Source organism: Dendrobates tinctorius, unplaced genomic scaffold (assembly GCF_039654945.1).
Source record: "Dendrobates tinctorius isolate UK_male_01 unplaced genomic scaffold, ASM3965494v1 ptg000202l, whole genome shotgun sequence".
Classification (NCBI taxonomy): Eukaryota; Metazoa; Chordata; class Amphibia; order Anura; family Dendrobatidae; genus Dendrobates; species Dendrobates tinctorius.
The window spans coordinates 2864127-2891877 of NW_027361869.1; the positions used below are offsets into that span (position 1 = coordinate 2864127).

General features: G+C 44.8%; 1 protein-coding gene across 12 annotated transcripts in view; it reads left to right on the plus strand.

The window, feature by feature from the left end:
- The first annotated feature begins 3419 nt into the window (after positions 1 to 3419).
- Positions 3420 to 27751, plus strand: part of MAPK8IP3 (mitogen-activated protein kinase 8 interacting protein 3) — a 115835-nt gene continuing 91503 nt past the window's right edge. For 7 of the 12 annotated variants that reach the window (XM_073553614.1, XM_073553619.1, XM_073553617.1 and 4 more), the window contains exon 1: positions 3420 to 4725. In XM_073553614.1, the coding sequence (XP_073409715.1) occupies positions 4417 to 4725 (309 nt within the window). In that variant the 5' untranslated portion in view covers positions 3420 to 4416. The remainder of the gene's footprint in view (positions 4726 to 27751) is intronic. The other 5 variants (XM_073553621.1, XM_073553622.1, XM_073553616.1 and 2 more) reach the window with 1 other exon arrangement.

Sequence of the window (27751 nt, forward strand, 5' to 3'; positions counted from 1 at the left end):
GCCATAGGCTTCTTTCACGTAATTTTTTTTCCGCAATTGCAGTAAAAGCATAAAGGTTTTTATATAATTTTTGAAAAACGAAAACGCGTGTGAATGCAGCCTTAAGGGTTCTTGTTTCTGGACAATATACGTGCATCAGTGGAGATACAGGAGGCCTGTAAGGTTGAGCATTGTGCTGGGTCAGGAAGAAATAGACAGTTTCACAGTCCCATCTATCGAGACAGGAGACCCTCGGTGATTATTTGATCTTATAGGTAATGCATCAAAAGTCATAGTGACAAGACGTCCCTTTAAAAGGAATCTGTCAGCAGGTTTTGCTATTTAATCTGAGATTAGCATGATGTAGGGACAGAGACCCTGATTCCTGGGATGTGTTACTTACTAGGCTGTGTGTTCTAGTTTCAATATAATCAGTGTTTTATCATCTGGATATTATCACTACAGCTCTAGGTGTCTCATGCCTCCTATTCCGTCCCGCCCCCCCACTACTGATTGGCAGTCTACTGGCAATGCACAATGTACAGAGAAAGTAGCCAATGAGTGGTGTGGGCGAGGTTACACAGAGCTCATCATTCAGAGCACTGCTAGATCTGCAGCAGAGAAAACTGTGATTTTATTAAAGCTGCAGAAAGCATCCTAGCAAGTGCAACAACAATGGAATCAGGGTCTGAAGCTCTTTCAAAAGGACTGGATTCAATAAAAAGTGAAACAAAAAAAAACTAATATTCCAGGTCCAGTCTACAGAAAGAAAAAAAATCACCAATAGGGGTGTAATAAGGATTTTTATTTTTTTGAAAGCAGCCAAGGTAAAGCAGACAGCTGTGGGCCGATATTATCAGGCTGGGAAAGTCCATGGTTATTGCATTCTCAATCTTTCATATTTCTAGTGCAGTAATGCAATTCAATTTTCATATTTCATATTTGTAAGCTGTGGCACTGTAGAGTGCTACCTTTTGTGTTTGTTGTATATGAGTTGGCGACTCCTAGGTAAACACCTGTTCACACCTGATTTATGTTTGGATGTGAAGGTCAGTTTTTTGATATATGATTTTATTTGTGACATCTTTAGGTCATTGACTATTTTTTTCAAAATGCAACATACTTTATTCATGGTGTTTTTTCTTCTGTTTTTTACTCCATAGTTTTTTTGTGTTTTTTTTTATAGGACCTGGACAATGGCAGAAAAAATGCACATAACAAAAGCAGAAGAATAAAAAACCCAACCAAAGAACATCATGAAAATAGCTTGAAATTAATTTAATTTTTAAAAAATACTTACAAATAAGAAAAACCTAAGCACATAGCATTTTTGTTATGTGACTTTTTATTCTTTTTTTTTGTATTGGAAAAATGCAGTGTTCTACAGTAACAGCACAATGAGTGAGATTTCTTAAATCCCATTCAAACTGTGCGCTATTTTCCTTGTGTTTTTTTTTAATTTCAGGTTTGTTTTTTGTTTTTTTTAAACATAGCATGTCAATTTAGACTTAGCAGTAAAAACATCATAAAAACACCTAGTGCATAATTTTTACAGAATTGAGAGTCCTAATTTTTACAGGTTTTTTGGCCCTAGCCTGCGTTTTTAATGCCGAAAAAAAAACCCAAACCCTAGTTCTACATTCAGTTGAATATATTTTTTTTCAGCGTGCACCCTATGCTGTACAATAAGGCCACATTCACACCTTCAGTATTTGGTTAGTATTTTACATCAGTATTTGTAAGCCAAAATCAGGAGTGGAACAACCAGAGAAAAGAGTGTAATAGAAACAAGTCATCACTTCCGTATATATCACCCACTCCTGGTTTTGGCTTACAAATACTGATGTAAAAAACTGACCAAATACTGAACGTGTGAACGTGGCCTAAAAGTGTATTGATTTTTTTTTTAACTGATCAAAAACCATGAGTTTTTCAAGCAGAAGCCGCTTCCTCCTTTGAGTTTTTAGAGATTTTCTTTTTCTGAAGTGCGTTTGAAGTTTTTTTTCCTGAAGCGTTTATTTTTTTGCAGCCTTTCTCTTGTCCTGTGCCTAGTTTGGAGAGGTTTCCTTTAGGGTATGTGCACACGCTGCGGATCCACAGCGGATTTGCCTCTGCGGATCCGCTGCAGAACCGCAAGCAATGTACAGTATAATGTTAATCAATAGGTTTAAATCCGCAGCATGTCAATTCTTTGTGCGGATTCCGCAGCAGTTTGACACCTGTTCCATTGTCCAGGTGTCAATCCACAGGGCAAAACCGCTGGCAAATCCACAAGAAAACCGCAGGTCATTTTACCTGTGGTTTTACCTGCAAATCCGCGCGGAAAAATTCTCCTCTTAGGCCTCATACTCACTGGCGATTAAATCGGACGATTGCAATCCGATTTTTAATCGGATTGCAATCTGACCCATGTTAGTGAATGGGTGACATCTCACTTGCGATTTTTTTTTGTCAGCCAAAATCGGTCTGAGAAAAAAATCGCAGCATGCTGCGATTTGCAGTGATTTTTGACAATAGAAGTCAATGGGTGCGATTAAAAAAAGGAGCAAAAACGGACCATCCGTTTTCCATCCGTTTTTAATGGTTACATCACCATTATGTGGTATAGAACACTGTAAATGGTCCTGTAAATGACTGTAGAAAAAGAGTGGCTAGGAAAAAAAAACGGATGGGAAAAAAAAAAAAATCGCAAAGAAATCGCATGACACTGGCATAACACTCCACCCTTTTTTCCAGTCCAGAAATCAGACCGTTTTTGTAATCGCCAATGGGTATGAGGTCTTAGGATCTGCTTCAAACGAGTGATATCCACTTTTCTTTTTTTTGCATCTGGCGTTTTGCAAACCCTCATCAGTAAAAAAAATAAAAAAAAGTGCATAAAACGCACTAGGCGGAATTGCCATACAAATGAATTGTAATAGTTTTTGAGTAAGATTTATGTTGAGAAACAACTCTGTGTGCTTGTACTCAAAAGGCTGCAAAGAAGGTTTCAGGAAAAAAATTGATTCATGAAAAAAAAAGCGCTTACGGAAGCAGTTTCTACTTGAAAATCTTGCTGTTTTGGAAACTCTGTGTGAACATGACCTAAAGCTTTATAATGTCCCTGGATAAGGACTGGGGCTAGGTCTGGTTACCTTACATTTGTAACTGCCCTTTAATTTATGAAAATCCATAAAGTTCCCTTTGAGGGAATACGCCAGATTAGATGACGTCCCTTTTGCCGCTGCCCCTATAGCTGATGATTAACATCCATGACAGGCCTGTGTATTATTACATGGCCCTTGTGATGACATTTCCCACACACATACTACAGCATAGCACCATCTGATGAGCAGGCTGCCCTCTCCTGCCTCCTCCAGCATTGTGGTCCAAGCATTGCAGGAGGTGGTTGGGAGCAGGCAGTGAATCAGCTGTATTCTTTACCCATAATGCAGACAGCCTGACGTCAGATTGTCAGCCCAGGGAGGGGGCAAGCGCTGCCTGCCTCCTATTCCCACACTTACAGCAGAGCTGGGAGGTGCCTCTGTCTGCTAGCACCATCATCACCACCTCTATAATGAGATGGAGGGGTTCCTCTGACATCCAAGCAGGGGAGCATCATCATCATCATTAAGGATCACCCCACAACCAATGCAGGTGTGTTCAATCCATATTAGCGGGGAATATCGGCTGTCATCCAGGGTATCCTTCCAGGGCGGGGGAGGGAAGAAGGAAGGAATCAGGTGCAGAGAGTAGCAGGCAAAATGCCTTTTTCTTGGCCGAGCACTGGCCATCTTTAGGATGGAGGAGATATCCCTGTAGAGGATCCTCTTAATGAATGGACTGCTAGAAATTACTGCAATATAGGAAACACCCCATAGTATATATCATGTAATATATGATATTCTTCCCGCTGTGTACAGGACATATCTACAGAGGCAGATCTGTCATCTTGCTTGGTCAGCAAGGCCATAATAATGATACTAATAGGACGTTAGGAGGTTAGAAGAGCGGCCTTGGTCATTCTTGTTTTTGCAGATGGAGGCTGGTGCTGCATTGCATTGGCATAGATAGGAGCTCACACAGTGGTGACAGAAGGCCCGAACCGTGGGTGCAAAAGCAATTTGTGTAAATAATGCACTTACATCCGGGTCTTTAGCTTTGATGTAGAGATCAAGCTGCTAATAAGTTACCGGCTACAATCCACCAGATCCTGCTATATATACTGGATTATTCTATAAGGGGATTTCATTCCCAATCCAAATTGTAACAAATCCAAGTTGTCTTACTAGTCAAAGTCAATGCATCTGATTCCCTCTAGGAAAGAGTAGTCACATTCCTTAAAAAAAAAAAAAAAAAAAAAAAAAAAAAGAAGGGGCGTCCATTGACCCATTATTGAAACTTGGCACACCCGATTTATTCTATTACTGCCCTTGGAGTTAAGGACCGTTCTTCAAGATGATGGAGATACAGATTGACGATGGGGTGGTGTACCAGGACGACTACTGTTCGGGGTCGGTTATGTCAGAACGGGTGTCGGGACTGGCGAACAGTATCTACAGAGAGTTTGAACGCCTGATCCAATGCTACGATGAGGAGGTGGTAAAGGAACTGATGCCGCTGGTGGTCAACGTTCTGGAGAATCTTGATGCCGTCTTGACTGAGAACCAAGAACATGAGGTGGAGTTGGAGCTCCTGAAGGAGGATAATGAACAGCTTCTGACGCAGTATGAGCGGGAGAAGGCCCTCCGGAAGCAGGCGGAGGAGGTGGGTGACAGGCTCATTCATTATCCTTGCATGTTTTTATTTTTTGCTTTGGTCACTGGTTCTAAGAGCTAGCACTCTGTTGCGTGGTCGGGCGTGACGAGCTCTTGAGACGTGAGATCTTGCATCCAGTGAAAGAAGATCATGTCGACCACATCTCTTCAGAGGTGTGCTGTGTACTGAAATCTCAGATAAGTCTAAGGAAGTTTTTAAGACCCTTCTATTCTTCTTAATATGTAATTCTAATGAAAGCCATTGTCATCTGTGAAGATGTGCAAGATCTCTGGGGTTTTGAGACTAGTTGGATCAAACCGTCCATAGACGTAACAATTTATCCGCTATCGGATGAACGTTACGATGTACAAATGATCAACAATAACTTGTGATGATAGGAACCATTTTCTAGGGTTGTCATGGTTGTAAGAGGTAATTTTTCTGCCTACGGCCAGTAGAGATGAGCGGGTTGATTTGCGATGCCCTGGTCAAGCGTACAGTTCAATCCTACATGGTAGCCATTTTTCACTTGCCTGACATCCTGGGCCTCTCTGGCACATACTAGTCCCTGTGACATCATGACATCGCATGAGGCCTAGTCACTCATGACGTGAGTCACGCTTCAATGTCACAGGGCCTAATAAACATGCCCAGGATGCCGGACGCCATAGTAGTAGTTTCCAGTCTTATTGTCTCTCATAGAGGCATGATATGGTTGGGGTACATGGTTTCAGATTTCATCTAAATGCCCTCTGTGCTAATAGAGGATTACCATCATTTTGATTCTCGGGTATTTATCAAAACTGTCTTGCAGTAAAACTGTCTTCTGTCCTTCTTGTCCATAACAACCAATCAGAGTTGAGATTTCATTTTTTTCAGAGCAGTTTAAGAACTAAAAGCTGAACTCTGATTGGTTGTTGTGGGCAACAACGACAATCTTGCTTACTGAGGCCTACTAGGCCTCATTTTTTCAAAGTAAGTTGAAGTAATTTGTGATCTAAAACGACCACTGTTTTCTGATATCTGGTTGCTATGGCTACACAGGTCTTTCTCCTTTCTATTACTTTCTATTACTGAGGCATATTGTTTCTTTATGACCAGGAGAGTGAGGTTGGAGTCACGCTTGAAATGAGGTCAAAGGAGTCTTGTGTTACTGCTTGTCTAGTCAGGGAGTTTGTGAAGGGAACTATTCACAGTTACCCATTAAATATAATCTAAGATTTTTTTTCCCAGGAGGTAAGTAAATAGGTCATGCCCCTTTAAAATGAGTAATTAAAGGGGTGTTCAATAGAGGAAGAAAGTTGCTTTCTTCCCAAAAACAGTGGCACCCCTGTCCATGGGCATGACATTGAAAGTCAGCCCTATTCACCTCAATGGAGTTTAGCTGCAATACCAGACACGACGTAGCTGAGGCCTATTTTCGGAAGAAAGTGGCCAATGTGATTTATTAGGGAAAATGGATGTCACAGAGAGTGTGCGCCGTCAGGACCCCCAGTGTAACCCCTTACTTTTACTGAGCACGATGTGATATTGCAATTCCACAGGTGCAATTGCCAAGTTGTACCCTTGACAGGCATTGATATGACCGCCCCTTTAAGAATAAGACACCTCTAAAAAACCTGTATTGCCAATTCACCTGCAACCACTCAACAGATTACAGACTGTTTTACAATAGTCTGTAACCTGCACTCAATGTGGAAGCCGTGGTACATAGCATATCACATAATCTATGGATAATTACCGTATATATGTTTACTGCCCAAAACTTGTGCTTGCATTAAATTGCAAAAAATCTTAGGTACCCCCAAATTAAAGGTATACTCTTTAACAATTTTATATAGATCTTTAGCGTTTCATTCCCAAATTTCATAAGTGTGAAATTATTCTAAGGTCAGACGCCCATATAAATTGGACCGAGATCAGACCGCAATGCATGGACAAGATGGCGGTTATCCTGACCCAAGGTTGACATCTTAGTGTATTTCCATGCAGCTGTCAGACCCGGATTGAGAGACCCGCCGGCCAGTCTGTGCATTGCGGCTCGATCTTGGTCCGATTTATACAGTCGTCTGACTGCGCCCTAACTGTCCCATAAATCTGGAGCTCACTTTCAGATCTTGCAAATGTCTGCAATAATTCAGCCGTGTGTGAATATAGCCATGACGTGTGTCCTCTGTGACAGTAGCCGTCACAATCCATAGGATTATTTTCTGGGAAATCTGGGTCACATCCACACTGGGAATTATAATGACAGACAATTTGGATGTCACCCAGTTTTCCCCACAAACTAGATAGTCTCTAGGGTAAGATTTCAGGACAAGCTGGGTTAATACAAATGAGGTTGCTCTCACAAAGGTTGTCTCCAAGTACTAAATGGCAAATCCGCTTTGTTGCCCAGGTGGTCACCATATTGATCCATGACAGATTTGCCATTTAGGAATCTGGGAAAGGTGGATAAGATTCATTTTGCCACCTAGCTTTTCCTATAAAAAATTTGTAGTGAGTTTATAACGGAGGACGTAATATCAAATTGCTAGGATGTGCTTTAAATTTATGATTGCTGGGGGTCTGACCTCTGGAATCCCCACTGATTCTGAGATTAAGGAGACGTTTAGTATTTCGTCACTATTAGTGATGAGAGAATGTGCAGACGTTTAGTATTTCGTCACTATTAGTGATGAGAGAATGTGCTGGGATAAGGTGATATCTGAGCATGCTTGGGTGCAAACCTAGTAACTTCAGGGTGCTCGAAAAATATGTTGAGTCCCCGCAGCTGCATGCCTTACAACTGTTCGACAGCCGCAGCAACAAACAGTCAATCCCTGAACAGCAGAGAGACCTGCAGCCGCTGGGACTAGAACATATTTTTCAAGCATGCCGAAGACACTCGATTAGCACCCGAGCATGCTCAGATAACACCTTATCCCAGCACGTTCGCTCATCACTAGTCAGTATTTTACATCAGTATTTGTGAGCCAAAACCAGGAGTGGGTGAAAAATGCAAAAGTGATGACTTGTTTCTATTATACTTTCCCTCTGTTCCACTCCTGGTTTTGGCTTAAAAATACTGATTGAAAATACTGACCAAATACTGAATGTGTGAATGTGGCCTTAGTCTGACCTTACACAGCTGACATTCATAACCCAAGCACAGACTGGCCTCTAGTCTGTAGGAATATATGCATCTGTCGAGTTTGGGTCAGTAGACCCATGGTCGGTCTGTACATTGCAGTCTGTAACTGGATCATGAATGTCGGATGTGTGAAGCGGGCCTATAGGTGACACAGAGCTGGTCTAGTCCTGTGTCCCTTTCCAATTCTTCCCACAGAGCGCCGATCTTGGTCACCTAACTGTGCGGATATCTGCTGCAGTGTCCTGGTCAATGCATCCCCTTCATTGTTTGGATTGTTAGAGGTCCCAAAGGTTTGATAACTAAGTTATTATATAGTTCAGCAACTTTTCAATATTTTATACAATCCCAAAAGTGGTATCCCAACCCACATGTCCACTGGATAATTGCTAAAACTGGCCTCTGTTTTACTCCAAGCCACCTCCTCTACCCCAGGGCCGACCCTGTTGATATATCATATGTCATTGATGGATGCTTTCGGGTGGAATAACGCTTTAAGGATCATAATCCATTTCTCTTTCACCAGGGGTGCCCTGTTTTCGTGATCGGTGGAAAAGTGGGGAATTTGTAGCCATCAGCTTGTTTGTTTTTTTTAGCAGGGCAGCAGGATTTATGGCACCCAGTTTATGCAGCCTTGCTTCCTTTTTTGGCTGGAAATGCGCTTTAATTAAACATCCATCCTAGAGAGATCATGCAAATCTCAAATTACTTCATTCTCAATGACCTTCAGATTTTTCTGTGTCTTTAAAAAAGTATCCCTGCAGTGGTGGAAAAATAGGGGATATAGCCCCCTAAAAACCCCTCTACTGTAGCAGCAGGGAAAAGTGGTGCCATATAAGTGGCTACTGGTGTCAAGATACCAGATCAATATACAAATCAATACTTCATTGTTACAGCGTATGTCGGCCCCATGACCATATAATGTGTATGACGGCAGTCAGGTGGATCAGAGCTTTTAAATTACCTCTCTGAACCCCTGATTTTTTTTTTGTGTACTTGTGTAACCTATACTAGCTAGGCCCAGACTTTGGATTTTTTATGATTAAATGTGTAGTATAACTTTAGTCTTCTAGTTATAGTACCGATAATTCATGGCACTACTGTCCGCCTGCTCTGGGGCTCGCTTGCTCAGTATAATGCTATGATTTTCAGTACTCTCTTGCTTTTTCCTGCATTTGAGTATCAAGGGAGAAATCAAACCTGTGGCTGATGTGTCGGATTTTATTTCTGTCGGTGGGGACGTACAGTTTCTAAGGGATGTCCACAGTACCAGATATGCACAAAGTCATGCAATTTTTGCTGCAGATTTACATGCAGACTAGTAGAGTCCTTTCTTTAAAAGGAATTTGTAACCAAGTTTTTGCTACCCCATCTGAGAGTTGCATGATGCAGGGGCAGAGACTCTGATTCCAGCGATGTATCACTTACTTTATTGAGTGCTTCAGTTTTTATTAAAAAATTTTATCTGCTGCAGATTTATCAGTTCTCTGAATGTTGAGCTCTGTATAACCCTGCCCACACTACTGATTGGCAGCTTTCTGTGTACGCTGTTCATAGGCTGAAAGCTGACAATGAGTGGTAGGGGCGGAGATGGACTACCTGGTATGATGCCAAATAGTCCAGTCGTGATAATGTCCTCCTGATAAAACAATGATTTTATAAGCAGCCCAGTAAGTGATACACTGCAGAATTCAGGCTCTCTGCCCCTACATTATGTTGCTCTCAGATTGGGTAGCAAAAACCTGGTGATGGACTCACTTTATGAAAAAAAAAAAGATACTTCTGCTGGTAATCCACCGGGGCTTCCATACCAGCCCCTTCTGGTTATGTTTGGTCATACGTGATCACCACTTTCCTCATGCAAAACTGGTTACTTTTGGAAAATAAAAGCAATGTATAGATGAGATTAAAAAAAAAAATAATCATCCACTTTACTGATACTTTATTGTGCTGCACATTTTCTGTCTGAAAATCCAGATGGAAAATCTACAGAATGTCAGAAAAGTGTGAACGTACCCGATGTAAGGCCTCATTTACACATCAGTATTTTTGATCAGTATTTGTATGCCAAAACCAGGAGTGTCTCCAAAACACAGAACAGGTGTCAGTCTTCAATTATAGTTTTTCTCTGTAAGGTCCAGTCCTGGTTTTGGCATACAAACACTGATGAAAAATACTGACATGTGAATGAGTCCTTAGGCCGGGGTCACACTAACCGACGCAAAATACGGTCCGTAGTTTCCAGGCGTAATACGGATGAATGATCCCTAAATAGTGCTCCGTATGTCATCCGTAAGCAAGGTGTGGTTGCGTATTTTGCGCATGTCAGCATCCGTATGTAATCCGTATGGCGAGATTTTCTCGCCGCCTTGCAAAATGGACATATAATGGAGCCCTATGACAGGGTTTATAACAGAAACGAAATAATAGATATAGACACATAGAATGCATATATATATATATACATATACATACATGTCATTGAGATAAACATATATATTTCACAGAGTTCTTCATAGCAGAATAGCCGCTAATTAAATTGCCGGCTTCTGTCAAATCATTCCCCAACCCGACATGAAATGACACATGGTTTCCATTCAGTAAAGCATTTCATTTCATGTATTTTTATATGTCCTTGACTAATAATTAGATGCGGGTTTGTGTGTAAAATTTGGGAGTTGTAGTTGTTAAGCCCCCGTTACACACTGCGATATCGTTAGCAATATCGCTGTAAAGTCACCGATTTTGTGACGTAGCAGCGATATTGCTAGCGATATCGCTGCATGTGATACTTACCTCCGACCGGCTCCCCCGCTGGTTATCGCTGATCGCGCGAGAAGCTCCTGGACCATTCCTTTCTCGTCGGCCTCTTCCTGCTGGGCTTCCTGTGGCGCCGACGAGCAACGCGTGGAGCCGGGCGGGAGGACGCAGGATCGCCGCATCTGACAGGTAAGTAGCGATCCCCGTCCCCAGCGATGTCGCTGGTGAGATCTGCCTGTGTGGCAGCTCACTAGCGACCACCTAGCGATGTACCAGCGATCCTGACCGTGTCATATCGCTGGTGCATCGCTAGGTGTAACGGTGCCCTTATTTTAAGGGGTTAATTCGTTGTTAAAAAATGCGTGGGCTTCCCATTGCCCTGTAGCGGTGGCGAATGGGTTAATCTAACAAAGGGTTAATGTCACCTTACAATCGAATGGTGACATTAACCCTTTGTTAGATTTACCCACTCGCCACCAATATAGGGCAATGGGAAGCCCACGCAGTTTTTAACAAAGAATTAACCCCTTAAAATGACAACTACAACTCCCAAATTTTGCACACAAACCCTCATCTAATTATTAGTCAAGGACATATAAAAAAACATGAAATGAAATGCTTTACAGAATTTAAACCATGTGTCATTTCATGTCGGGTTTGGGAATGATTTGATAGAAGCCGGCAATTTAATTAGCGGCTATTCTGCTTTGAAGAACTCTGTGAAATATATATATATGTTTGTCACAATGACATGTATGTGTGTGTATGTATATATATATATATATATATATATATATATATATATATATATTCTATGTGTATATATCTATTCTTTCTTTCTTTCTTTCTTTCTTTATTAAACCTGTCAGTGTGAGTTTACTGTACAGCGCACTGAATTGCCGGCTTTTCTAAAAGACACCGGGTGCGTATTTCTCGCAAGTCACACGTGTGTTCCGTGTGTAATCCGTATTTTTTCCGCACCCATAGACTTGCATTGGCGGACTACGGGCGTAGTACACTGACAATCGCAGCATGCTGCGATTGGCACGGACCGTAGAATACGCCCGAGAAATATACGGCTGATGGGAGCTGCCCCATAGAGAATCATTGGTCCGTGTGTAATGTGTGCTTTTAACGCCTCTCACTCATCCGTATTCCTCGCCAGTGTGACCCCGGCCTTACTCTGTATACCCCATCTGTAAAGGGTGAAGTGTGGCTTTTCTTCAGGCAGATGTAGGAAAGGTTTTTCCACTGAGTGTGCATCTATGCCATTAATGTCAAAAAGAAAAACTAGGCCAGGACGGATTGTTCACACGGCCAATTTATTGGGATTTGACCACACAACAGCCGGGAGTGTTAGACGCGTCGTGTCATTACGGGGCCTAATTTGCACTCATTCTGCCTTGTTGGATTCAGTATTGTACAAGGCGGCAGTTTCTCGTGACGCTGATACAGTTGTATATAAATGCACCTGGTAAGGAAAGCTCTACATGCCAGCAATGCCAACTGAGCAGAAACAAGGCTGGGAAGTGAGCAACGTCGGCTCCTTATTCTTTACATTTAGTTGAGGACAAACAGATTATGTCAATTCTCTCTGGCTGAGCTCTCCAGCTATAGCAGAACTACAACTACCAGCATGCAGGGCATGTTGTGAGTTATAGTGAGCTGCAGATTGGAAACCCATGCAATATGTGATGAGAGATAAACTCTAAGGCCGGGGTCACACTAGAGTGAAATGCGGGAGAGTGAGAGGCGTTAAAAGCACGCATTACACACAGACCAATGATTCTCTATGGGGCAGCTCCCAACAGCCGTATATTTCTTGTCCGTATTCTACGGTCCGTGCCAATCGCAGCATGCTGCCATTGTCAGCGAACTACGCCCGTAGTACGCCAATGCAAGTCTATGGGTGCGCAAAAAATACGGATTACACACGGAACACACGTGTGACTTGCGAGAAATACGCAGGTCTTTTGGCAGGTGACAGGAAATGGGCCAATCCATCATCCGGAAGCCTAGACATGCTAATTAGCTCAAAAAAACACTCCAGACATCCAGGAAGTACGCCTCCACGGAGTCCTGCAGCATTGGGTCGCCCTCCCAGGGCCGTGGGGTACTTGGTACCTGGCCGGTGTCAGCGGGACGTGTCACAGCAGCGGTGACCCGGACCGTGGCCCTGGGCGCCCAAGTAATAGGATAATGTGAATGGTGGAATGTAGTTAGATGAATAGTTCGTGACGCCACCTGTGGTGTTCGGCAAGGGAGGTGTTAAGCCGATGCTGCAGACAGATCCTCCGGGACAGATGCTGTGGTGCAGCAAGGATGGTATAGCCCTCCACAGGCAGGGCTGTTGTCCCAGGGCAGTGTAGATGTGGAGACACTTAGATGGTGTAGTGTCCGGCGCAGGGGATGTAGCAGTGCCAGGCGGACGGACGCAGGAAGGAATGGAGGACACCAGGGCATGTAGTTCCAAAGCTTTACTCACAGTCTGTAGTGCCCGCTTCTGTGCCGTGTCCTCCGGGTCAGGGACTCAGTCAACCTCCAAGCAAGATGGAATGCTCCCTTCCACGCTCCGCCAACTTATGTGCCTTTTCTGACCATCTCCTCTATAGCACCTTTAAGTGTGAAGTACTCCCAGTACTGAGTTACACTGGAGTTCCTCCTAACAGATGTTCCCAAGAACTCTACTTGTATGGCAGACAGCTGTAGCCTGCTTCGGGGACTCTCTACTCCTAAGTCCCGGCTCTCTATCCGTGTTGCTGTTGTGCCCCCAAGTCTTAGATGGGAGTAGTGCATTTACAGCCCACTGCTCCACCGGTGTCTGCTGCAGAACCATTAGTGTCCATACAACCTCGGGGACCGGGCCCCGGCCTTGCGCTTAGAACTTCTAGGCAGGGTTCTTCCTCTAACCCACGTCCTCTGTGTTCCCTTTTACTCCTACATTCCGTACTTGTCTTTCCCTTCTATGGAAGCTCAGGCTTCAGTTCAATGTCTTTCTCCTTCTTTCCTTTCCCGTGCCAGCTGGCTCAGATCACTGAGGCAGCTGCAGCACTCCTTCCTCGATCCCTCTTCCAGGGATCCCCACTCCTCTCCGAGTGGCTTCCTCTCTCAGACTCTCCGTCTGACTCACTGACTGACTGACCTGTAATCCTAAACCATCCCGCTCTTTATGTATTCTCAACTCACCCACCTCCCAGCACGTCTAGTGTTCCAAGCAGGGAACCACCAAAGGTGCTCTGCTTCTCTAAGCAAGGAGCCGCAATGTGGTTTTGCTGAACTACTCTATTGTGTGGGATGCGAGTGTTGGAGCGTGGTCAGGAGCCCCCAACTTACCTGGATGGTGGGGCACCACACCTTAGGAGAAGGTGCAGTACCTCTGTGGCGACTGAGCCTCAGGGGTGCCACAGCATCATGGTGCCATATTTCCTCAATGTGGAGATGCTGATTGTATTAGTGCAGGAGCGACCGGAAATCTGGGACCAACATGATGCCCATTTTGCCAGCCAGGCCAGAAAGGAGGCGTCATGGAGGCGCATATGTCGCCAGATGTTCCACGATTTTGTTGATCGGCCATGTGAGGAGCAGCAGCAACTGAGTAAGTACAAGCCAAAAAATGATTAAAATTACCTCACATCAAAAAGGGCATTTAGAATCAACCCCCCCCCCCCTTCCTATGCTCGGACTTTTTGCCTCATGAGGCGGGTTGATTTTTATGTGACACATGGTTATACACTGACATAATTTGGCCCAGGCCACAAGCTCCTCATCCTCTTAGCCAACCAAGTTATTAAGTGTAGTTACTTGATACCTGAACTATTGTGACCCTGTGTATCTGGCCTGGATGCCCCAATTAGATATGCCACCCTGGGTAGAAAGCACACCCCAGAAGGCCACATGCCTAGGCTACCTAGGGGTAGGTCGCGGTGACAGCTTGGACACACATTCAGGTACTATTCTATTATATTTCAGTAGCGCTTCTATGGTTTATTACCCACCACATGGATAAGACCTTGTCCGCAGTGTAGGGATCCAGGCGCTACGCTTAGGATACGATTTGCCATTGTGGCATTGTATATTATATGGATTTCTTAGCGGTATCATTTCTTGATTGAATGGGCAATCCATTTATGCACTGGTTTAATGTTTTAATGTAGTGAACACGGAAGTGTTTTTTGTCCTAAGCTGCCTGCGATTTTTTGATATTTTGAGGCTACTATATGTTATTGTATGTAATACGAATTTCAGTAAAAATAAAAATATTTATACTTTGTACTTCGCATTCCTTGTGCCATTTAATGATTTATTTGGCATTTAGTGTTAATTAGTCATTACGGAATGTACCCATAGTTGGTTTTGGGTTTTAAGGACTAATATGTATACATGGCTCAGTTACAGAGCCCATCATAGATCCTGGGTCTGTAGGGTAAGAGGTGGCTGGCTCATCTTTTCCCCCTCCAAGAAGCATGGGTCAAGATTCCTCTCAGGAAAACCCAGTGCCTGCACCACAAACCCCACCACCAGGACCACATCCACAAGCAGGACCGTCTGCTGCTGCACCATCAGCCATACAGGAGGAGCAGGGCAACATCAGCAGCAGCCCAACTGCCCAGATCCAGGGCTCCCCACAGCCTGCTGGACCATCCCGGCGAGGAAGAAGAAGGCGCCAGATCCCTGCCCAAGATACCCGTACCAATGTTGACACAGGGGTACTGAACTATCTGGCTAGAGTCAATAATGATGATGGTGAGGAGGCGTACTCACACAGCCTGGCCCGTTATCTTCGGGCCCTTTCCCATGAGGTGAGGCTCCGTATTCGAGGATGTTTTCAGATCCTGCTTGATGCAAGCACACACCCCAATACCCCATATGAGTTATTTGAATATCTGGAGAGGTGGCAGCTTTCCCCCAGGAATCTGGTGCGCCTTAGACACCCCACACAGATGCTTGCTCAAGCAGGCTCTGAGGATCCTCAAATACGTGGGCCTAGACCTCACCCCCTTCCTCCCCTTACCCAACCTTTCCAACACCAGCCACATATGTCTTGCTCTAGCTCTAGCCAACCTCACCAATATAGCCAATTGTTCCCACCCAGTGTTGGAGGCTGGTCCCAACCTGGTTGGGGACGACATGGCTATTTTGGTGGGTATGAGCCACGGGCCTACCAGCCCCAACAAGAGGCCCCTCTCCAGTATCAGTCTGCCCAGTACCAACCACAATCACAGGAGGCATTACACTACCCACATCATGGGCAACAGTATGCCCCCACACAGGGCGATGGCCAAGTTGGGCAAAGTAGCCAGCAGCAAACACAGGCTGGTCTTCCGCCTTCTCCTCCCCCAACCTACCAAAATTTATAATGTTGCCATTTTGGTATTGCCTAATGGTTTTGTGGTTGTTTTGTTTGTCAGAAAATGTTTTTTGTTCCCAATTTTCGCATCTGCACAAAGGCCAATTTGGCCCATTGCCACATTTATCATACGGCAATAATATGTTTTTCAAAAAAAAAAAAAAATAAGGCAAAAGTAAACATTTGTCTACTACATTTTATGTCTCTGTCTCAATTATAAAAAAAAATGTCAGCATACTAACATACGCTTACCAATGCAATTAAACAGTCATAGAATTATAAGGGGTTTAAATATATATATTTAGACAGACCTAAACCAAAAAATTATAACATAGATACAGCATGCTCTTGCCAAGAAGTTTCCCCTTCAGGTGACAAAGTAATTAGTGAAAATATCACGCACTTTGAGCCCAGAGAGCGGTCTACGTTGAGGGTTGATATGTGGTCTCGCCCTACGCACATTGTCTGACCCACGCACAACACCAGCAGAGGAGGAACAATCATGTATCCTGGTGAAGTTATGAAGAACCACACAGGCTTTCACAACTTCATTAACATTTTGTTCACTCAGCTGAATGGCAGACTGGAGTACCCGCCATTTGGCACAAAGAATGCCAAAGGAACACTCCACCAGTCGCCGAGCACGTGATAGGCGCAAGTTAAAAATTCTGCGCCTGTTGTCAAGGTTGCGCCGGGGATATGGCCTCATGACATTGTGCGTTAACTGATACGCCTCATCTGCCACAAGGACATAAGGGACTGATTCTTGAGTGGAGCCTGGTAGTTGGCGTGGTGGGGGTAGATCCAACTGGTTGGTGCGTAGCCGCCGAGCCATAATGGAAGTATTGAAGACTCGAGAGTCTCCCGTCCTTCCATGGGCCCCAATGTCAACAATTATAAACTTGTATTGAGGGTCGGCCAGAGCCAACAATACAACAGAAAAGTATTGTTTATAATCGAAGAATTGGGAGTCAGAGTTCGGCGGCTTACGCACCCGGATATGTTTGCCATCAAGGGCCCCAATACAATTAGGAAACTGACATTCCTCATCAAGGTCCCTTGATATCCTCAACCAGTCTTCCATCCTGGGCTCGGGCATGACATGACGAGTTGATGTAGTCTTGACCATATTTCACTACATGTCGACCTGACTATGCCAGAAATGGTAGATCTTCCAATGAGAAACTCATGGTGGAGGGCGGCATACGACAGGCCAGTGGACAGGAAGCTGAAGAACAACAGAAATGGAATATTTTAGAATGCACAAAACACCAGGTACATACATACCAAACTTGTTAGTGATTCATATCTACTAATGTAGGGAAGGTGACCTGACGGACGGACAGACTTATCAGAATAGAGAAAAGAAGGTTTGCACAGTTTGCACAGGTGTCAGTTACTACAGTGGGGAAACAGCTGAGAAAGTGTAGTGGACGTGCAGTACCTTGGGTTGACCAGTAGAGGGCAGGGAGGAGTGTGAGCAAAGGACTTGACATCAGCTTAGGGCTTAGGAATCCGTTGGTCATGGGGGGCGGAGTTACAGGGAATCGGGAATGATATAAATTTGACAGGAGGGTTCCAGAAAGTTCCAGTCCCCAGGGGGAGCTCCAGTGACAGGAGGACTAGGACAGTTTGTGCACTGTGAGGAAAACTAAACCAGGGGGACTGAGGAGAAAGTCAGGGGGGGTGGTCCTGACACAAAAGTACCGCAGTATAGACGAGGCACTGAGGTAAAGCATACCGTATTGAGAGAGACGACTGATCAGTAAAAGTGCTGTTGGTTTACGGGCCTAAGGCGGCCACAGTGACGGATCTGACAGGAGCGTCGAAGAGTGAAGAGGGGACGGTGCGTATATGTACGTCCCCGGTGTAAAGTACGGTGTGCATGAAGCGGCCCTGGAAACGGAGGGCCGATAAGTGTATTGAAGTGCGGTGTACTTTGGAGGCCGTCAGGCGGACGGCAAGAGAATAAACTTGGACCTGTTGTACCCGACACTTGCCTCCATCGTGTCTCTGTTACGTCTCTGCGCGGTAAGAGAGGGACCACCCCCCAGTCCGGCCCACTGACCCTACACTAACACACATATATTTGGTCGCACAATCACTAAGTGATATTCAGTACATATTACACATAACATTCTGGTCTGTAAGTTTAAATATATCTGGAATAAGATGAGGGCATTAAACTTAGTACAAAAATAAAAAAAACATACTTTGCCCAACACATCATGAACATAGAGAATGTGGTTGTGTAGTACATACCGTATTGTGAGTAGAAGTTGCTCCTCTGCAGATATCGCTTTGTGCATCCTTGTGTCCTGAAAGGTGATCCCAGGGCGCACTGTCTCCAAGAGTCGATCAAATGTTGCGAGGCTCATGCGACAGTATTGGTAGAATTTTGCAGGATGCTCCCGCAGAGAAGAATAGAGGCGGTGAAAATGGCCTCTTGTGAGTCGCTGCCTCAAAAGTGGATGTACCCACATGTGTCTCCTCCTCCGCGGATCCAGTATCACTGGGTATGGTTGGCCAAAGTGGCGTGACAAAAGCCAGGTAAAGAGAACCTGCTCAGTTGTGTTGAAACTCAGACTGTCTGCCATGTTGCACATACAACAGCAACACACCGGTCACAAATGGACAGAATGGAGGCAGCCACCTGTTCCTGTGGCAATAAATAGGGTGCAGGCTAATGATTTTAATAGTTTGCAGGTCTCAAAACCGTTAAATGTCCATTTTGCAAGCCTGCTAGGAAATCTTGCCATACGGATTACATACGGATTACATACGGATGCTGACATGCGCAAAATACGCGATCACACCTTGCTTACGGATGACATACGGAGCACTATTTAGGGGTCATTCATCCGTATTACGCATGTAAACTACGGACCGTATTTTGCGTCTGGTAGTGTGACCCCGGCCTTATATGGCATGCAATGCTGAAAAGGTTCTGTGTGCCTCTCTGTAAAATGACAGGGACAGAGGAGTAACATGACTACAAGATCAGACTACATAGGTGTGGTTTGTAGTCTACAACCATGGAGACACATAAATCTGTATGGGAGCTGTTTACACAAAAGGCTTGAATGTTTTGTTTTTTTTAAATAATATTTGTTGAGGTGAAGTTGCCTTATGTTCTATGTCAGATGCTTTGAAACAGAATATTTGCCGAAGTATACATACCTCAATATGATTTTTTTTTTTCTGGCTGGAGTTTCACATTATTGGAGGATATGTTAGTGATTTTTTTTTTTTAAATTTTATATATACTTAATCAATGAATTTATAGTAATTTTCCCAGCGATAATTATCCTAATAGCAGCCGTATGTCGTCACGCACACTACAGACACTGATCTATTGTTCCTCAGTGGGAGGATTACTGCTCAGGAGCGTTTCTCTATGGGGAGATCTGATTACTGCACCCATCTATCCTATAGATCTGGTCTGCAGTTAAAAGCAGTGATGCATTATGGTCTCGCCGGATGGTGGGGGGGGTAAGTGAGGAGTGGGTCATCATTCCAGGACTGAAGGGGTTAATGTGGGCGATGAGGTAATAGTGCAGGAAGGTCGGTGGATCTGTCTCCAGAGACACTATGGGCTTGGTCTGGCCTGTTCTTTCTTATATTAGTAATCCTTTTCTCATCAGACATTGAGACAGATGCATCTCAGTCTAAAAGATAAGATTTAATAAACGCTGAAGTTTTTTTTTCTTCTATTTTTTAATCATTTGTTATAATAAATAAATGGAAAAGGAGTCCTTGACTTGTCCTCATCTGTCAAAGGGTTGATCAGTTTTATCCCTTTCATATCTAATAGTGTGTATTTCAGCTCCCACTAGTGTCAATTGAGTGACAACACCTTCGAGTATAGTCATGGTAAGCATAGGGAGTTTTTTTTGAGAGGGTGGATGGCTGCCCTTTGAAGGGAATATTCAAATAAACATCTATCTAAATAGGTTTAAAATAAGTGCTCATTTATATTCTATCTTTATAACAGTCAGGCTTTTTTTTTGTTTTATGCAGAGTACGAAATCTCCTTCAAATGATAAAATTATGTCTTCCTGCAGTCACCACTAGAGGGAGCTCACTGCATAGTTTATGTATGAAACACAGTATTTACAGTAATGCAGCTCTTGGGCTCCCCCTAGTGGCATCTGTAGTGGACAGAATAGAGGGAAGAAGGAGACTGGGTCTTAAAGACGACCTGTCACCAGTTCAGTGGTGAGTGTGGCCGCTGATGTGGTCTACAAAAATCTGCTGGCTGACGTGTGGCTGGAAGGTATTATGCACCTATCCTACTCATTAGACTCTTCCTGGGACCAGAACGTCCAACAGAGTCCTAAGCCCTAATTTACATATGATGGGGGATGAGGCATTCATTTAGAATACTGTGAATGGGGATGAGCGATATTTCATTTAATCTGCATGGCACAAAGTGCAGTCAGGAAGTTGGAAAAAGCCATGGCAAGTTCCATTCATTATGTGCAGGAATTGTATTGGGACAGCGCACAGGCTGAGTGGTTGTGAGAGGTAGACCCTGGCAGACATCTGAACTTACAGTAATTGGGATCATACATACATGCTGGGTTAGTAAGAGAAGAAGCAGGAACCTAATGGGAAGAAGGGGCCTCACAATGCTCTGTGCCAGCTGGACATTGGCTGAAGTCGGGAGCAATTTGCAGTTGCTGGCCCTTTAAGGGACAGATAGACGGCGAATGTCCTTGAATCATGGCCAGTTCTGGGTTACAAATTGGTGCCGGCTCCAAGTTTGAAAAGACTTATCATGAATTCATGACTTATTGAAGAAAAAAAAAAAAACACCTGCGGTTTGCAGTATTTAACTCCTTTGCAGTCCTATGAGTTTCCATGGTGACTGACTACAAATAAACCCTGTGTAGTCAGGTCTTGCAGTCATGCTCCCTTCCATCCCACTGAGTTTCTGTATGTCATTTTGCAACTAAGTGCATTCGACAACCGCATGCATTTTTGTGCAATGTATCAGTTGGGAGATTTACTGACATTAGTGACAATCTATGACATTTTCAATTCCCCAAAATGGAAATGTATGATCCCATCTGGTGTTCCACGTATCAACTCTCAGTATCAGCAAAAATTCAATTTGTAGCTCGGGCAACGGGGAATTGTAGTGATTTGCACATTTGCACCGTGTCACATGAAAAATGAATTAAAGGGGGTCAACATGTTAGAAGAGTGCCAGTGCTGTCCTGCCATCAGCCGGTAATGAATGACTGCAGCTTGTTGCATGGTCATCAGCCTGAGGCTACACATTAGAGATGACAAATGGTGATGGAGGTGGCCGCTGGCTGCGGATCCCTTGGTGTACTCCTAGTGGTTGCTGTTCATGATGGATGTTGTTTATCTATCTATCTACAGGTGCTTCTCACTAAATTAGAAAATCATCAAAAAGTTAATTTATTTCAGTTCAATACAAAAAGTGAAACTCATATTGTATAGAGTGATCACACGCACAGTGATCTATTTCATGTGTTTATTTCTCTTAATGTTGATGATTATGGCTTACAGCCACTGAAAACCCAAAAGTCATTATCTCAGTAAATTAGAATAATTAACAAAAACACCTGCAAAGGCTTCCTAAGAGTTAAAAAGGTCCCTTAGTCTGTGTCAGTAGCTCCACAATCATGGGGAAGACTGCTGACCTGACAGATGTCCAGAAGGCAGTCACTGACACACTCCACAAGGAGGGGAAGCCACAAAAGGTCATTGCTAAAGAAGCCGACTGTTCACAGAGAGCTGTATCCAAGCATATTAATGGAAAGTTGAGTGGAAGGAAAAAGTGTGGTAGAAAAAGGTGCACAAGCAACCGGGATAACTGCAGCCTTGAAAGGATTGTTAAGAAAAGGCCATTCAAAAATGTGGGGGAGATTCACAAGGAGTGGACTGCTGCTGGAGTCATTGCTTCACACCACACACAGACGTATCCAGGACATGGGCTACAAGTGTCGCATTCCTTGTGTCAGCCACTCATGACCAATAGACAACTCCAGAAGCGTCTTACCTGGGCCAAGGAGAAAAAGAACTGGACTATTGTCAGTGGTCCAAGGTGTTTTCAGATGAAAGTAAATGTTGCATTTCATTTGGAAATCGCGGTCCCAGAGTCTGGAGGAAGAGTGGAGAGGCCACAATCCAAGCTGCTGAGGTCTAGTGTGAAGTCTCCACAATCAGTGATGGTTTGGGGCGCCATGCAGTGGCGGATCTTAATAGGGGCGGATGGGGCGGTCGCCCCGGGCCCAAGGTTTTTGGGGGGGGCAGGGGCGGGCTGGGGGGGGCAGGGGCGGGCTGGGCCGGGTGTCAGAGAGGCAAATGCCCCCCGGGCCGCTCCCCCAGCACCTGTACAGTGCCGGCCGTGCCCTGTGCTGTGACGCCGCCGGCAGCAGACAGCCACCCGTGTCACATTCTATGAGGCCAGGGCCGGGAGCTGTGCATGGCCGTTACCTTGACGGCTGCTCAGCTCCGGCTCCCTCCGGCTGTACTTCCGGGTCAGATGTCGGGCGTGCGCGATGACGTCATCGTGCACGCGCCGACATGTCCCGGAGGATGCTGAAAGCAGAGGCGCTGCTGGGAGCGAGCCGGCTGTGAGGTAAGTATGGGGAACTTTTTTTAATTTTTTTTTATTTATAAAATGAATTAAATGGGGGAGGGGGTGAGTGGGGGCTGTACACAATGAAGGGGGGGGGGTGACTGGGGCCTGTATATGATGACGGGGGGGTGACTGGGGGCTGTATATGATGAAGGGGGGTGAGTGGGGCTACACAGGATGAAGGGGGTTGAGTGCGGTTGTACAGGATGAAGGGGGGTGACTGGGGTTGTACAGGATGAAGGGGGGTGACTGGGGTTGTACAGGATGAAGGGGGGATGAGTGGGGGCTTCACAGGATGAACGGGGGATGAGTGGGGGCTTCACATGATGAAGGGGGGGTGAGTGGGGCTGAACATGATGAAGTGGGGGATAAGGGGGACTGCACATGATGAATTAAGGGGTAAGTGGGACTGCACATGATGAATTAAGGGGTAAGTGGGACTGCACATGATGAATTAAGGGGTAAGTGGGACTGCACATGATGAATTGGGGGTAAGGGGGACTGCACATGATGAATTGGGGGTAAGGGGGACTGCACATGATGAATTGGGGGTAAGAGGGACTGCATATGATGAATTGGGGGTAAGGGACACTGCACATGATGAATTGGGGGTAAGGGGGACTGCACATGATGTGGGGGTAAAATGAACTGCACATGATGATGGGGGAGTGGGGCTGCACATGAAGTTGGGGGGGAAGGGGACTGCACATGATGAAATGGAAGGGGGGATAAGGGGCTGCAAATGATGAAGCGGCACTGCAGATGAAGTGAGTGGGTGATAGGGGACTGCAATGGATGAAGTAAGGGGACTTCAAATTAAAGTGGGGACATTAAAGTGGATCCCCTATGGCCAGGATCACGTTGGGCGATTTTGTGCGTATTGGCCGTAGGCCTACAGCTTATGTGCAACGTCTTTTTAGGCCATGTCCACACGTGGTGGAATGGTGGCAGGTTTTCCGTATGGACCCGCTGCAAACCAAGTGCTGCGGTCCGTACGGCTGTCAATTCCCGCACGGGGACCGCAGCGCTCAGATGGGAAGGGGGGTACAGGGGCCCAGGTTTTATGAACAGCCCCGGGCCCATAGTCCACTTAATCCGCCACTGGCGCCATGTCATCTGCTGGTGTAGGTCCACTGTGTTTTATCAAGACCAAAGTCAGCGCAGCCGTCTACCAGGACATTTTAGAGCTCTTCATGCTTCCCTCTGCTGACAAGCTTTTTGGAGATGGAAATGTCATTCTCCAACAGGACTTGGCCCCTGTCCACACTGCCAAAAGTACCAATACCTGGCTTACAAACAACAGTATCACTGTGCTGGATTGGCAGAAAACTCACCTGACCATAACCCCATAGAGAATCTATGAAGTATTGTCAAGAGGAAGATGAGAGTCACCAGACCCAACAATGCAGATGAGCTGAAGGCTTCTATCAAAGCAACCTGGGCTTCCATAACCCCTCAGCAGTGCCACAGTCTGATCGCCTCCATGCCACGCCGCATTGTTGCAGTAATTGATGCAAAAGGAGCCCCGACCAAGTACTGAGTGCATTTACTGAACATACATGTCAGTAGGCCAACATTTCGGATTTTAAGATCATTTTTCAAGCTGGTGTTATAAAGTATTCTAATTTACTGAGATAATGACTTTTGGGTTTTCATTGGCTGTAAGCCATAATCATCAACTTTACCAGAAATAAACACGTGACATAGATCACTCTGTGTGTAATCACTCTATAGAATATATGAATTTCACTTTTTGTATTGAAGAACTGAAATAAATGAACTTTTTGATGATATTCTAATTTGTGAGAAGAACTTGTATTATCTATCTATCTATTCACTCGCTCCCAGAGGCCGTGGGGTACTCGGTGCCGGGTCCGTTGATTTCAATGGGAGATGTCACAGTGGCAGTGACCCGGTCCGTGGCCTCAGGCAGTCAACATAAAAGGGGTAGAGTGATGGGGATAAAGTTGTTGAGATGATTCGTGATGCCACCTGTGGTTTCTGGTCAGTTTGACCAGCGCTGCAGGGTTGCTTCTCTGGGTCAGATGATGTGCTGCAGCAATGATGTTGAAGCTCCCCACAGGTGGAGCTGTTGTCCCAGGGCTGTAGTAATAGGTGTTGAGGGAAAGGGTGCTGTGTTAGGCACAGGGATGTAGCAGTGCTGAGTGGGTTGGCGCAGGAAGAAGGCAATGAGACAGCTGAGTGCAGTTCCAGTTCTTTTACTCAGATTCTTGGCACAGACAGGTGCCCGCTTCAATGCCGGGGTCTCCAGACAAGGGGCTCAGCCATCTCCCAGGCAGATGGGAATCAACCTCTCGAGCACTCCCTTTCGTGTGCCTGTTCTGAACGTCTCCTTTCTAGTGCTTATCTGAGGTACTTGCAGTACTGAGTTACGCTGAAGTTCCTCCTGCTTGATGTTACTCAAACCCCACTCGCGTGACAAGTGACTGTAGCCCGCTTCGGGGACTCCTTCCGTCATGTCCCGGCTCACACATAGGTTGCCACCGTGTCTTCGAGTCTTTTGTGGGAACAGAGTGGTCACAACTCCTATTCCTCCGGTTTCTGCTGCAGGAACATTCGTTTCACAAACAGCCTCGGAAACCGGACTCCGGCCATGCGCTTCAAACATGAGGAAGGGCTCTGCTCTGACCCTAGTCCTTTCTTTCTTCAGAAGGAAGAATCAGGCTTTCTATTGCTCTTTCCCGTGCCAGCAGCTCCAGGTCACTGAAGTCTGCTGCAGCACTTCCTTTCATTCCATCCCTCTCTGGGGATCTTCTCTCACCAACTGACCACTTCCTAACATTCTCCCGCTCTCTTTGTGTCATCTCAGCTCCACCCACCACCCAGCACTCTTTATGTTCCAAGCAGGGATCCACCAAGGGTGCTCTGCTATTCTAAAGTGATTGTGTTTGATGTGAGTGTTGGAGTCTGGTCAGGTGTTCCATCTTACATGGGAAGTGGGATACTACACCTCAGGAGGAGGTGCAGTACCTCTGTGGCGACTGAACCCTCAGGGGCGCCATATTATCATGCAGTAATACATAACATATTATGTTGATTTGACCATTGCATCATTCATAGAAATTAGTGATGGGTTAATGAGTAAGGAAATAAGGCAGATTATGGCAGAGGCGCGGTTAGTGGTGGCACCGGGTGGCAGTAGATATGAGTGCAGCCGCTCCTCTGCTTTTCATAAAGTCTCTGGAGGAAGCAGCTGTGATGCATGTGTTCACATTGTGAATTATTAATGGCAGGTAATATTATCCCTCACATGGGAATCTGCTCGTTCCGCCTCCTCATATATTCCGCCTCAATTATGTGTCTTTGCAATGGGAGTCCACCAGAGCCTGCCTGGTGGCTGCAGGCATCAAGGTCGAGTTATGGCTGATGACTGTATTTCCGGTTTGAGTGCGATCTGACCAAACATCACATCGCAATGTTAGTCTGTGGGGTTGTGCACGTCACATTTTTTCCTAGGAGAGAGTCTGTCCAAGGAAAAATTATTGCAGCATGCACGATTTGCATCTGATATACACAGGTGTGGCGCTGTTTCTGTTTCATCTTCCACTACCCTGTTAAGACTATTAAGAAGTGTAACGGAGCGGATGAGAAGGGAATGAAGGATTTGGGCAGATGGAAATTCTCAAACTGTTGGAGTGTATATAACGGGCTTCAGAATAAATCAATGTTTTTGTATTTTCTCCCCCAAAAAAATCAATATATTCAGGATCATGGGTAAAGCAGGAATGTGCGGCTGGATATTAGCGGAACTGCTGATCGACAGGCGATCAATGCAAAACTGGTTACAGCTAATTAGTGGTTTAGGAGTGAAATTACAATGGGAGGCACTGATCACGAGGCCGTTTGATGGTACTGATATGTGTCCCCAGACATTATGACACCGGAGCCACTAAATGATTGTATTAGCTGGACTTTATGTACATCTACGTGCTGCATTTTCCTCCATTCCTTTATACACTGTCATTGTGAATGCCTTCTTATCTAGGTTCTATCAGCATAATATCATTTTCCCATAGCCCACTGTTGATAATAAGGTAATAACTTTTAATTTACTACAAGCAGTAAAGGAAGATGCTGTTTTTTTTAACCAGCTTTTACAGTATCCTGCTGTGCTGACCTCTAGTGGTGAACAATAAAATTGCAATTTTTAAATCATATTTAGAATCATAGAATCATAGAATCGTAGAGTTGGAAGGGACCTCCTGGGCCATCTGGTCCAACCCCCTGCTCAAAGCAGGATTCGCTAAATCATCCCAGTTAGATGTCTGTCCAGCCTCTGTTTGAAGACTTCCATTGAAGGAGAACTCACCACTTCTCGTGGCAGCCTGTTCCACTCATTGATCACTCTAACTGTCAAAAAGTTTTTTCTAATATCTAATCTGTGTCTCCTCCCATTCAGCTTCATCCCATTGCTTCTAGTCTTTCCTTGTGCAAATGAGAATAAAGTTGAGCCTTCTACAATGTGACAGCCCTTTAGATATTTGTAGACAGCTATTAAGTCTCCTCTCAGTCTTCTCTTTTGCAAACTAAACATTCCCAAATCCTGCAACCTTTCCTCATAAGACAGGGTTTGCAGACCAGTCACCATTCTGGTCGCTCTTTTCTGAACTTGCTCCAGTTTGTTGATGTCTTTTTTAAAATGTGGTGCCCAAAATTGGACACAATATTCCAGATGAGGTCTGACCAAAGAGGAGTAGAGGGAAATAATTACTTCACGTGATCTAGACTGTATGCTTCTGTTAATACATCCTAGAATTGCATTTGCCTTTTTTGCTGCTGCATCACACTGTTGACTCATATTCAGTCTGTGATCTATTAGTATACCCAAGTCTTTTTCACATGTGCTGTCACTTAGCCCTATTCCTCCCATTCTATATATGCTTTTTTCATTTTTATTGCCCAGATGTAGTACTTTGCATTTCTCCCTGTTAAAAACCATTCTGTTAGTTGCTGCCCACTTCTCCAGTTTATTTAAATCTTTTTGAATCCTCTCTCTCTCTTCTCTAGTATTAGCTATCCCTCCTAGCTTTGTGTCATCAGCAAATTTAATCAGTTTACCCTCAATTCCTTCATCTAAATCGTTGATAAAGATGTTGAACAATACAATATTTTTTAGATGCATTTGTATATGGATCATATAATTAGCAAAAATGTGAGCAAA